Source organism: Gavialis gangeticus, unplaced genomic scaffold, assembly GCF_001723915.1.
Source record: "Gavialis gangeticus isolate Ggan-Ray unplaced genomic scaffold, GavGan_comp1, whole genome shotgun sequence".
Classification (NCBI taxonomy): domain Eukaryota; kingdom Metazoa; phylum Chordata; order Crocodylia; family Gavialidae; genus Gavialis; species Gavialis gangeticus.
This window is the reverse complement of record NW_017729024.1, coordinates 129,405,020-129,418,695: the sequence shown is the minus strand read 5'-3', so window position 1 is coordinate 129,418,695 and position 13,676 is coordinate 129,405,020. Positions and strand designations below refer to the sequence as shown.

Here is a 13,676-nt window from a genome sequence, read left to right as displayed (position 1 = left end):
GGGGGGGGGGGGATGCACACATAGAAGTACAAGCAGTAAAACTTCTGTGATAGGTCCTCAGAAATAAATCACCACCTATGTAAAACATTTTAACTTTTACTTTAAAAATTAAGAAAAAAATTGATGTCACAATGTCTTGTCAAATGTAAATGGTCTTGATAAGAGGTGTTTAATCACAACTTCCTGCTTGGAACAAATTGTTCGAGTCAGAATCAAGTTTTCACGTGGAAGAATAAAAGTGTTAAAAATTACTCCTGATGTAGGAAAAATGATTAGCGTGTCACATTCTGACCCATAAGCAAACTAGGGATCTGTGAACCTGCTAGCAGTTTGTTCCCTCAGTCTACAGCTTGTGCACACTGCACGTGACTGCTCATACACATGGAGCAGTTTCTCAGGGATTTCTTCTGTTACTTGCTTTCCCTGGGATCTGCTCTGGAATTCATTACATTAAGCCAAAGACAAGTGCATTCTACCTATATTTTCTTCTGGATTAGTGCCTCTAAAGCAGGTCTTCACCAGTCTCTTCTGGTCTTCAACAGAAAGCCTTAGGAAGAACTTTCTGTCTACCTCCCACCTCGATCCCGTAGTAAGAGAGAGGGGAAGGATTTAAGCACTGGAACACAAAATGTAGAGGATGTAAAATTTCCAACCTTGTAAGTTTAAGTACAGGTTAGAAAACCATTTGTCTGGTATAGCTTGTACAAGAATGATTCTGCCTTAAGCTACAAGGTGGGATTTGAGCTACAAACTCTTATGGAAAAATAAGGCTGAAAGAGACCTCAAGATTTTTCTATAAAACCTTTAAACTAGTCTTTAAAACTACACTGCACTAATTCTCTAGGGGAGCAAGCTTGAACAATATGTATCCACATTTGAACACAGAGTCCGTGACCAAATGGATGCTATTTTTTTTTTTTTTTTAGCACATACCTGTTTGTGAAAATCTCAGTAATAGTCTAAAGTAGTGGTTTTCAACCTGGGGTCCACAGACTGTTTAAGGAGTCTGTGAAAGATGACTATGATCAAAAGTATGTCAATACCCACACTTACAATTCAAAGCGGTCCACACCTCCACTTGAAATTAAGAGGTCCACAAATGAAAAAAGTTGAAAACCACTGGTCTAAAGCACTGGTTTTCAACTTTTTCTTGTTGTTTGTTTTTTTTGTTTTTAAAGTGGGCCAAATCCTAAAATCAGAAATGGGCTGAGGGCTCCATAAGAAAGCATTGTATAGTACTATACTTGGGCATACCCTAATATTCAAAGTAGTTGAAATAATATTAGAAAGGTGAACTTGTCAAAGGGCCTGCTGTGCATGGCAGAAGAGGTACTGAAACGATCTGGACTGGGCTGGACTGAGGTCAAGTGATAAGGTGCTCGGCTTGGTGCCTTAGCAGCAGGAATTGAGGTTGATGAGCCACCAGTTTGCACTGACCTGTAAGAAACTGGCTGACTTCCAGGTTCCTAGTGTTGGTGGGGGAAATTAAGGGGGTCTCAGACCTATGGGAGAGGACAACAGGACTGCCTAGCTGGCAGCACTGTACTTTACCTCAGCTCCCTGCAGTTCCCAGTGCCCTACCAGTATCACAGAGGGAGTGGGACTATGCTCTGCCCCTGAGCAGTGGGGCTTGCTTTAATTTTTTTTTAAGGCACTGTCACCAGCTTTGTGTAGTGTCTGCATGTAGTCACCAAGCGCATGTCTTCACTATCTTTTTCCTTCCACTTACAAAGTTTTCATGGGGCTGGAGTGCAGAAGCTGAGCTGTGGCTGCTGATTGCCCCCTCCCCTTTCTCCCCTGCTGAATTCAGCTGCAGGGGAAAAAAAAAAACAACATGACAAGCAGCAGCTCCAGCTGCAGGAAAGCTGTGGCTCTAACCAGAACCCCTGCTGGCATACTAGTGCTTTTATGCAACTCCAGAATGCAGGAGCTAAGCACTGCTGCCATTTGCCTCTCCCACTAAATTCAGCAGCAGGAAAAAAAAAGGAGGCCATGAGCAGGGGCAGTGCTCAGCTCCTAGGCTCGGGCTCCAATAAAACTCTGAACTCACTGTTATGTCAGCATGGGCTCTGGCTGGAGCCACTGGTGCACACACTACAAAATTTGGCAGGCAGTCCAAAGAAAGGATTACTCATCTAAACAAGATATACTTTACGTTTTTAAAGACCACTGTGAACATTAGAACAAGTAAGTGCAGTAATTTAACAAAAACATTGCCCAGGATACACATTTTGAGAAACACATACTTTATCATCAGACTTTTGAGATCTTGGTCTTCTCCTTCCCGTAATTCATATTTACTGGTTAGAGAAAGTGAAATTTCTGTCTTTGCAAGCTGACTCAAAGCATTTTCCTTGTTAAGATCATTGGGATCAACAGTGCCTTCTCCTGGAGGGTGGAGGGAAAAAAAAAGAAACAAAGAGGTTTTAAGGTTCTTCCTGTCAGTTTGGTTATTTGTGATAAATTGTTTCACAAACCAAAACACTGGAAAAAAACAAACGGTATTTCACAGCATGTGATCTACACACATAACTTCAGTACAAACAGTCTATTTATGTACCTTGGTGGGAGACTAAGTACGAATTTTAGCTGATTTTGGATTTTAAACTTCATTGCAGAACAACAAGGAAGTTTTTTTGCCTCCCTGCCTGCCATCTGACACCTCCAGCGAAAGGTGGTGATCAAAGAACTACTCAACACAGCTCAAAGACACTCTCATGGACCCAGAGGGACAGACTTCAGCTCCCTCCGTACAAAAATGAAGTTTATTTCCTACCTATAGGGACTTTCTACCATCTTGTACCATCTACACTTTTCCCAAAGCCTGACGAAGAGACTTTGATCCCGAAAGCTTGCAGAAAAAGGACAATTTTCTTGCCATTTTCCAGTTGGTCTAATAAAAGGTATCATTTTGGAACCAAGAGTTCTAGTTTTTTAATATGTCTTCTCATCTCAGACCAACACTGCCACCAAGTACACCCCCAAGTACTAAGAGATTTCCAGCGCAGATTCTCTCTTCAAAGCACATGTCCATAGATTTGCTCTTCACAATTTCCATGTGCACATGCATGCCATCTTTTTCCTAGTTCATTGTTATTTAGATAACTAATTCTCAAGCAGGCGTGTTCTGAGGGATCCCTGGAGTCTAACAAGGTTGCGAACCACAACCTACTAAGGGTTCAGACAGAAGTGATAATTTTCACCCGAACTGGCCCCAGAAAGTGGTCTATAGCCATGACCAAACAAATGCATAGCTTCAGATCACTTCAAAAATTGCCAATCGGGCAAAAATCTGAACCCTCATTGCATGAAGGGGTCAGATGAAGATGTTTCAAAACAGTATTTTCCGTAACTTGTGTCTGAGCTGCCTCCCAACCTCCGAGCTGTTTTCTGGGGGGAATGAAGGGAGTTCAGTCTGGGGTTTTTTTTCCAGCCACTGCTGGAAGGTGGGGAACCCTAGAACAAGTTCTCTCTGCTCTCTCCTTCCTCCCCACTCTGAAATCAGGGACAGGCTGGGAGGGGGAGGAAGGGCTGTTGCTAGGAGAATCCAGCTGCAGGCTCCAGCCAGCAACTAGGGTTTCCCTTCCGCCTGGAACCATCATTGAACTTCTGTTTGGTCTGGGGGGATTGTTGTTCTGATGCTTCTAGAGCTGCACTTCTGAATGCACCCTAAAAAGGAAGAGGGGGAAGAGCAAGATCTTACCAAGAAAAGACTCTACATCAGGAACTGGTCCCAGCCCCTCCAACAACTCATTTAGTAGGTCATTCTGGTCAGAAGCAATGGCATCCTGGTGTTCTAACAGTAGCTGTGAACAAATGCAAATCAGAAAATCATCATCTCCAACACACCATTTCCCAGAAACTAATATGTACTCACAGATATAATGCCAACAGAGCCACAATGGATTCATTGTATGAATAAGTGCTATAGAGGACAGAAGAAAAAAAATATGGTTTTAACTTCCAGGCTACATTTAGATGTATTATTTCTATTCAGCAAAAAGTTTGCCCCACTCTCTGTTAAATACTTGGACTGGCAGTAGGTTTACTGTAGGGTTGGAGTGTTGTTTAACCACTAAGACCCATGAAATGTGAAAAGTAAAGGCTTTTTGGTGAGATCTTTTACTGTATAGTTGGACCAGTAAGGAATATCACTAAAAAAAACCACACCTCTTACGTGGTCAGACAAGGTTCTTTGGGTAGATGTGATATTTTTTTTTTTACTAGACTAACTAAATAGTTGGAAAAAAAGTTTTTTTGCAAGCTTTTGGGCACAAACCCTTCCTCAGCCATTGGCATTTCTTGGCATTCTGTCTCCTTAATGTACAAGGAGACTGTACTGTTTGGGGACTTTTCAGGGTAGGGTTAAGGCATATTATGCCATGCAGAGTGACATTTCAGGCACTGCTATTATTTATTACTGTACTTCCTTTGAACAGCAGACAGACGGTATCACTGGAAGCTTTCAGAAGCAACTAGTCATATTTGTCTTGCTAAACTTAGGGATTTTAGTAACACTCAAGTCATAGGAAGCACACAGGATCTTCTTTATATCATAACATTTACTTCAGCTGACTAGGTCAAAGGAGGAATGGTTTCACAGGCCATAAAGAGCTTGAGAACAAGCTTGTAAATATACACTGATTTATAAAAGATGCATGAATGGTGGGACCAGAAGTATGCATTTCCTGTAACTAGACTGATCATTTTCTACACTCACCACCCGCCTTTGCTTCAGGAAATAAGTGACATTATGCAGACAGTTTGATAACAATGAAGATATGTCTGTTCATATTTGTTAGCTCCTATGGCCTATTTTCCACAGAAGAGATTTCCAAGTAAAGATGATGAAGATGACTGAAGTCACACAATTCACTGATATTTAACTATAACAAACACACACTCTACTTGACAATATCCTAGAAATGCCAGCTCTAAGTACCAATCATAGTTCATTCAACCAAAAAAAAGGTCACAGTTCCTTGGAAATGTAAAGGTAGCTTTTGTATCTAGGCAGTCAGGCCACAGTAAGATTTGAAATGTTTAAAAACATAAATGGCAGTTGGGTGCATAATTGCAACTTCCTTTTCTTAAAACTTTCCTTCAGTCTTATGTGCATAAGTGCTTTTGAATTATCTAATGTGCAATATTTACCAGGTGTGCTATCCTACTGCCTTGGAGGCCTAGCATATGAGGCCCTCGACCATACCTATGTGTTGTGTTGCCTTGTCCACAAAGAGCTACATGTAAGACAAGAGACAGTCCAAAAAATTCAAGGAAGCTATACTAGTTATCCTGATGGGTCATGGTCAGATGCGAAGATAGACAATCTGCAAGTTGCTAGCATTGAGAGGTCAACTAAATGTGTATTTGTAGATAAGGTTACACAAGGATATGCTGGAGAGGGAGAAGGGTTGTCAAGAACAAAGCCACACGAACCCCTGAAGAAAGCTGGGGTGGGAGGAGGCTGAAGGAGCGAGAAGAATTCAGTCAAGGACACAAATTTGGAGAGAAGAACAGATGAGAAAAATGGAAACCCTATGCCTTAAAATTCAAATGGAGAGATAAACATTACTTAACTAGCAGAAACTGTTTTAGGGTAGACTAAACAGTTTCCATATGGGAAAAAAATTCAATTTTAAAATCTGCTAGTTTGGGAGTTGAAGCCCCCCCTACCCCTTTTCCATGTTTGCCCCTCCCCTTTTTGGGCACGTTTGCTTTTGTATTTAAGATAAATTACTGAACATTTTAGGATTTTTGTAAGCTAATGTTTAGCTGATAGTATATGAAGTTTGACAGGGCCATATGGTCTACATCTATATTATGTCTTGATGAATCATGGTATAAATGGAAGTTTCTGTAATTCATCTGTTCCTTATCCAGAACATACTATTCACAGGATACTACTGTCCTCCTAAATCAAGCTCTTGTATTTGCTTCCAACATAGCATTAAGAAATGCAAAGTCATAAAACATAAGGATTTTTTCTTCCAAAAAGCCACATAAACTACTTAAAATTACTCCTTTTTTCCACCTTGAGAAAAAGCCCTCTTCCCTTCATGATGTATAGTATATATTTAAATAAAGCTTCAGACATTTGGTTCTGAGCTTCTAAAGCATACATTTGAAAACTAAGATGCTCTGCTAGTGAAATAATAAGTAATTCCCTCCCAGAATGTTGGGAAAGTTAACAGGAAGTGCCAGACTGAATGGAAAATTGCTCAAATATTTCACTATAAACGGGTGCTCCTGTAATTATTTTCACACAGTACATCAGTGGGCAAATTTACTCATAATCACTTACAGAATGGGTATTGATAATTTCTTCAATGGAAATGTATATGACAGGTTTGCTCAATGTCACCATGTCAGAGTACTCATCAACATTGAATTTCTCTTCTGGCTCAGGGACCTCACAAGCTGCCTGAAAAAAGTTTCTAAGAAAAAGTGAGAAAGAAACATTAAATAAGTTACATAAACTTAGTGAGTCTAAGTCAAATTTTTGTTTGTAGAAATAACACCTTAGATTGTACATTAATTTGAAATCTACAATGAGGTTGCAGGACACAAAAGAGTCAGAAGCAGCATGAGCATGTACAAATAGCTAAATTGCAACCACCCTCCCAGAGTGAACAGCAGAACTGTCACCTTCTAAAGATTTAAAAAAAATTTAAATTATGACAGAGAGCAAGAATTATTTGCCAGCTCATTGAGATGTTCTAAAGAATCCAACCTAGAAAGTGAATTAAAAATAATCTTTCAGAAGATATGAAGAACAACAGGCTTTGTAAAGTGGCTACTTGAGGCCTATTAATTAAAAAATTAGAAGAATAAAGAATTGTACATTAAATCTCTGCACGACTCCACCAGACCCCTGAAATGTTTGAATGGCTCAAAAATTGTGCTTGTTTAGAATACATCAGAGCTGGATTGTTCATAGGTGTAGGAATGTTGAAGGAAATAAAGTACATTACAATGTTGATATGTATGTGAACAAGAGACATCTAGAATTTCCAAAGGAAGAAACAGTGCCTCTAGATCAGTGATTCTCAAGTCAGGTGCTGCGAGTTCCTTTCAAGGGTGCTACAGGGTGTCACATTAGCATTGTTAGGGGGCAAATGGTTCAGAAGATAGACCCAGACATTTCAGTTAGGGATGCAGAGTGTTAAAAACAAAGTTATTTGCAACAGAAAACCTGCTCTATTAACTTTCTGTGGTCAAAATGAGTGAAAAACTAAGAACAAGTATTTTCTGAGGGGTGCCTCAAGTTCCAGAAGGGGTACTTCAAGACAAAAAAAAAAAAGGTTGAAAACCACTACTCTGTTTATTGTTTGTGCAAACCTTAATTTAACAATGAAAATCATTTAATGTTCTCATAAACAGAATAATTTTAAATCAAGGAGGTATCCTGAGAGTCAATTTGAGATTCTTTTTGTAATGAAAAAACAGAAATTAAGCTGCGTTTTATCTGCCTTTGCTTTTCTCCCCACTATTAAACTTCTTCTCAGCTCTGTTCTCTCTTGTATATACAAATGTCTGTCCCCCCACCATTACTTTAATAATGCAGGAAGTGGACTGAATGGTTAACAATTGATTTAGTTTCTTTGTTCATGGCTGATGTCTAAATGAAGTATAGCACATTAACAGTTCATGAAAAGATTTTCATAAAAAGCAGCCCTCATAAAAAAGAATAAATGGGAATTTAATCATAGGACAACAGACCTCTTCAATTTCCTTATTATAGTTGCCCAAAAAAGATTAGAAGTGAAGAACAAGAATTCCAAACAAAGAACTTCCACGTAGAGATTTTGCACTTTACCTAGCAGCTCAGTATTTTTGTGGAAAAAATGTCTATATCCTACAATTGTTTCCATCAACTGAAATGGCAGAGGTTAAAAAAAACCCAGTTCCCTGGGGCTGGGAAACACTGTCTTTTCTCAGCCACCAGACAGAAAAAAAGGCCCAAAGTTGTTTATGTGATTATCTTGTCTTATGTAAGAAATAGCTTAATCTGGCTCATGAAATTCATTGGCATAAAGAGAATCTATTGTGAAAACCTGAATGCTGAAGAATACTATCCAGTACCAAAACAATATGTTATATTATTTCCCATTGCAGAATAAGGCAGAGTAGAATATACCTCTGGATGTTTAGGTTACAAACACAATCTTTTTTAATCTGTTCAATCCTCTTCAATGCAAACTGGTGGGTACAGCAGACCAACTTTTGTCTGTACAAATATCTGTATGAATTTTGCGTACCTGAACTTCTGGTAAGTCTGTGACAGGTAAGCATTCATAGATGAAAGATGGGCACTCTCTCCTTCAAAGAGTTTGTTAGAAGCAGCATGCTGAAGGACTTTTGCCACACAACCTAAATTTCTCCTCTGGTCGGAATGTATTTGGCCTCCAGCAGTCATGTCAATGATATCAAAACCATCAGGGGCAACAATGGCTGGGTTCATGTAGCGATAGTACAAGAGGTTTCCAACAATCTACAGGAAAAATATTTTAGGGACTTCTTTTCCCCAAGTATACTTCCTTCTGCACCCTCCACCCCCCAAAAAGTTGTTGCAAAGGAGTTACGAGTGAGAAAGAGAGATACAATTCTAGTACATTCTGGTTTTCACTCTAGTCAAATACTGTAAGGACACGTTTATGGAATTCCTACTTGATATCCCAACTGAAGGAAAAAAAACGCAGATGAAAGTGCAAGTTTATCTAATTTTTGAACTCCAAAATAGAGGTTCTATTCTACTTGGGATGGTTCTGTTTTTTTCTAAGGGGATCAATTATGCCTCCCCTCCTCCACAAACAGGAAGAGCAACTGAGTAATCTTGCACATTCCAAAGTCTCACAGCTTCTCTAAATGCAGAGCATTTTCAATAAGCAGCTCCTCCATTTCTCAGGGCTTGCAAATCTTGCCCTTGAAAGTACCAATATGAAGGGCAATTGTGGTACTTTTGCTGTCAGGTCAGAGTTGTGTAGAGTTCTCAGGTTTACCTTGGAGGGTCAGTTTCCAAATAAAGCCGTCTATCTTGGGTAAGCTACAGGGTTTTTGTTTTGAAAAAAAATTTTCATGTTCCAAGCCAAGCCAGCCAAATCAAGTCCATATCCGCGAGTCAATCCAGAACCATAAGCAGCCCTACAACTGGCAAGCATCTGAAGCCCCTGGTGGGGTTAAAGATATTTCCAAAGTCTTTTGGCAGGGATCCTACATGCAGAGCCAAGCCCAGAGGCTTGGGGTTCAGAGTTTCACTTGCCCTCAGCCATATGGCCACAGAAGCAAGCTAGGGAGGAGCCTCCCATTACCATAAAATGTCACTTAAGCATACAACTGATTTTCTTTGCTCAACTAGGTTTGTTTCTGAGTTCTCTCAAAAGAGCTCAGGTCTCAGCCAATTTACGCTGAATCTTTATTTGCCTCCAACTGCTGGATTTAGCTCTGGATATTTTAATAAGATTTTGGAAGCTCCTTTTAGTCACTAAATAGCAGTTCCAAGAGTTAAAATTCTGAATTAGGGAACCGGAAGTGAGAGACTCCTGATCTTTGGAGCTCATCTGCTTTGGCAGTCTACCACAGTTCATCTGCAGTCACTTCTGAAACATTTGGCTTTTGAATATAATTAGGCAGTCTCTTGGTCAGTGGGGAAGGTGTGGAGCCTTATGGCAGCATTGCTTTACCACCCATTTAAAGGCAATTTTAAGAGACTTTCAAAAATTGTGTTCCTTCCTCATGATGGCCAGGCACTGGAGTGGAGTAATGACCGGAGACATCTTTGTAAATAGTGTTAATAAAATTATTTAAACAATATGCTAATATAAGTAATGCACTTTAGAGCTGAGGAGCTCAATCTTCACAATGGCTCCACACAAAAGCTATAACCCTGAATGTTTTTTTGAAAGGCACCAAACAAAAATCTTAATTAAGTGAATACCTTGGAGTTCTAGGTCTATTGCATTTCAAAGTTTTAATTTTTAAAGTGTAATTCTGATATTGAGAGGGTTCCAACTCAAGCAATAGGAAATCCTGTAGGTGTGCAGCAGGCACTTGGAGTAACTTCAGATTGTTGTTCAAGGAAATAGTGGCTGTGAGAGACTAAACGAAGGACACTACCAGAAATGTTCTTATGCCACAGCTAATTTTTCATTCTAGAAGTCTAATATTCTCACAACTTACACGCATCTTAAATAAGTGTATTGGAAGAATCAGCTCACTGCTCTTACAAACCTATCCATTGTATTTAAAATGCAATATTAATACAACATTATTTTAAATGGCTTTTCATAATAGTTATGAAACTAGCATTACATTCTTTGTGAAAAGACTGCTACTGAAGCAATGGCTTATAGCTTTCAACAAAGTACCAGTGACAATTTTAATGTAGCTATGCCACTGACTTTACTGCAATTGCATGTGATCAGAATCACTTATCAAAACTTCAGAGCATATTAACAGATGATTCTCTCTCATCTCCTTCCAAAAATCCTCATTTTACAACTATAAAATTGTTCACAACTCCTCACAAAGCTAATATGCAAATAAATCTCCCTTTTGGTACAGACAAAAGTAAACTACCAGTAGATCCACCCTCATTCATCTACCTTTAATAGCTCATCTTCTGTTGCATCTGGGAACCTCTCATGGAGTGAATTCTTCAGAACTTTGGCTATATACCTCATTCCATAACTATATACAAAAGAGATAAGAAAGGAAAATAAGGGTAAGATTTAAATAAAACAAATATATCGTTCCAGTCAACAAAGCTACTGTTTTAATGACTTGGAGACATTAACCACAAACACAAAATGAGATGATAACGGAAAATAAAACAATTTACATCACATAGGCTCACTAGATCCCATGCTATTTGGATTTTGTGATGCAGAGAAATTGCTCCATCTGCTGGAGAATTGTATTAGAAAAGGCAAGAAAAGGACAGTTACACAAAGCAGTATAGATGACTTGGAAGGATTATTTTCACTGAATCCTGACATTCTATTACTGTAGAAATGAACTGAAGTTACAGGACTCACAACTCAGCACTTACGGCATCAGACTGAGAGATGAGAATATGGATACAAGGACTTTATCAGTAACTGCTCTCAAACTCTGAATGGATGATTCCAGTCTGTTTATAACTTCTGGGTGTGTTAATGCTTGTTCTGTTGTTACATCATATGGCAGCTTGCTGCAAATACAAAAGTAGCATCAACTAGGCTAAAAGCAAGCTATTGAGACTGCAAATGAAATTCATAAAACCTCTGAAAAACAACAGCGCTCAGATTAATACAGTACAGTCTTAAGAAAAATGTCAAGTGAACAAGTAATTCCAATTCATTTGTAAAGCACCAGTGCTTTTAAATTTAAAAAAATACAGATTAATGTCATGTTTTGTGGAACATCCTCCTCCCCCCCATGACGTCATCTGTTCTCTTTCAGACAAGAAGAAAGCATTTTCAATCATTCCCATGGATTTCTGCATCTTAAGAGAGCTTTGTAAAGTCAACAAGGGCCATGGGTGCAATGCCGAGTCCACACTAACGGATTTGATTGCAGACTCTGGGGCCCAAGATTATTATTCTTGAGAGTGCTACAAAATAAGTGATATTAAATTAATAAGTCAGAGCAAAGTAATTTATTTAGACTTCCCAATATTAGTCTAAAGTGAAATCTGACAAGCATACTGCCACCTATGCTTCCTTGGTTGCTTGTGAGAAAGGTAGTAGGGGAGAGAGCGAGAGCGAGAGAGATCGATCAGAATCCCTCAGATATTCAACAGAATAAAAGATGATATAGTACCTGGCCTCCCCTGTCTGCATTTCTAACTGGTTTACCCAAGCCTTGTATACTTCCACAGGGCTGGTATTGATGACGAGAGATTTATCATCCATGATTTCCTTTACCACTGGGGCCAAAAGCTGACGCAGAGTATTCTGTCCACGAGCACCTCTGTTAAAGCTGACAACCATCTTAATGACCGTAGGATTACCAGTGACTATATCCTGTATCTGGTCTACTTTGGAACTGCATTAACAACAAAACAATACCCATTTGTAAACTGTGTAAATAATTATCCAGTGCTTAAACTTAAATAAGACTAAAAACAAAAACAAAAGAAATCTGTCAGGTTCTTAATGTTTTTTTTCCTTAAATTTGTTCTTAATGGATTAAATCAGAGGCCTAAATTGGTTCCATTTTTTTCCATATTAAAACTCAATGTATAGATGTTATGCATCAGCCTATGAACTGCGTTAAAGATCAAAACATAGAACTATTCCTGAAATGCATTTATAAAACTCAAACGGCATACATTTCAGCATACAAAAGTAATTTCAACTTATTATAGAATGAGCTGTTACCCTCTACTTTTGAGGTATTTAAATTACATGCGTGTGAAAAAACAGCAAGCAGACAAACCATTTGTTAAACTCAACTGTTTTCAAGTAGAAAAAGCAGTGAAACTGCCTTTAGAAAATATAAATACTATTTCTCAATTGTTATACAGATTTGTTTCTCTACTAAAAAATATCTTGAGTTTAAGGCATGGCAATTTATAATCTACCGTCCAGCCCTCAGATACCAAACACCTTTAAAAGGAGCGTTTGGAAACAATTCATAACCTGGCTGGACACTAAGAATCAAGGACTGAACAACACTATTGATTTTTGATGCACCATAATCTCCCCAATTCCAAATTTCTTCCCACATGCTGTAGGTATTAGCATTCTTAACATTCACTATGCTTGCTTCCATCTGCAGACCTGATGAAGAGTGTCTTACATTTGAAAGCTTGTCTAAATATTCCAACCACACAGCTGGTCCAACAAAAGATATCAACCCCCAAAAATCCTCGTCTTGTGTATACTTTGTGAACTATCATGGTTACAGAATCACTAATAGTGCCATTTATAGACTTCTCATTTTACAAACAAATCCCAAAATTCTCCAACAAACAAAAATACAAGATTTGGCTTCAATTTTTTTTTTTTTTTTTTTTAAAGTTCCTTTTTTTTTTCCCCCCCCCCAAATACAGAGCACAAACTACATTCCTCTCAAGATAGGCTAAGTGAAATCTCCTAAGCAATACACATACTTGATCTCTTCTTCTAGAGCAGTTTTAAAGAGCTTGAGAAGCAAGTATTCTTCTCGCTGATTAGAGGCATAATTGTACAGAGTAAAAATGACTGTATCCATAAACTTGGTTGACTTGTTCTGAGGCATCTGGAAAATCAGCTTAGCCAGATATGTGGGATTAGTCTAGGAGAGAAATATTTGAGAGTCATTTGTATATTTCTAAAACAGTTCTTCCCTATTACTTGCAGCAGCCATGCTGAATCTACTCACTTTTCAGTTCTCTAGACAGAAGTCAAGTCTAGTAAAGTACTTTTTTCTAACATAACACACAAATCTTTCACAAAATGGAAATGTGAGTTCAGAGGTTTGGATGTACTGTAGTGTTACTAAGCTATCAGTTGAAATTCCTTAGAATAAAATGTCCCCAAAGAATGCCTGTGCCACACGCCCCCTGGCATGTGGCAGGATACCCCAGGTGGGGTAGGGGAGGCTGGGGCCAGCAACTGTGCTGGCTCCAGCAGCCTTACCAGGGGATTCTGGGGGCCTTGGGGAGCTGCCGCCATGGCGCTCTTGCCACTTGGAAACTGGTGGGCAGTTGG

General features: G+C 38.9%; 1 protein-coding gene across 5 annotated transcripts in view; it reads right to left on the bottom strand.

Moving 5' to 3' along the window:
* The window catches only part of IQGAP2 (IQ motif containing GTPase activating protein 2), a 272,642-nt gene that overhangs the window by 13,634 nt on the left and 245,332 nt on the right, over positions 1 to 13,676 (bottom strand). For all 5 annotated transcript variants that reach the window (XM_019517713.1, XM_019517717.1, XM_019517714.1 and 2 more), the window contains 8 exons: positions 13,097 to 13,260; positions 11,803 to 12,027; positions 11,051 to 11,191; positions 10,605 to 10,689; positions 8,262 to 8,494; positions 6,305 to 6,437; positions 3,704 to 3,806; positions 2,247 to 2,388 (listed from right to left, as the gene is read on the bottom strand). In XM_019517713.1, coding sequence (XP_019373258.1) covers positions 2,247 to 2,388; positions 3,704 to 3,806; positions 6,305 to 6,437; positions 8,262 to 8,494; positions 10,605 to 10,689; positions 11,051 to 11,191; positions 11,803 to 12,027; positions 13,097 to 13,260 — 1,226 coding nt within the window. The remainder of the gene's footprint in view (positions 1 to 2,246; positions 2,389 to 3,703; positions 3,807 to 6,304; positions 6,438 to 8,261; positions 8,495 to 10,604; positions 10,690 to 11,050; positions 11,192 to 11,802; positions 12,028 to 13,096; positions 13,261 to 13,676) is intronic.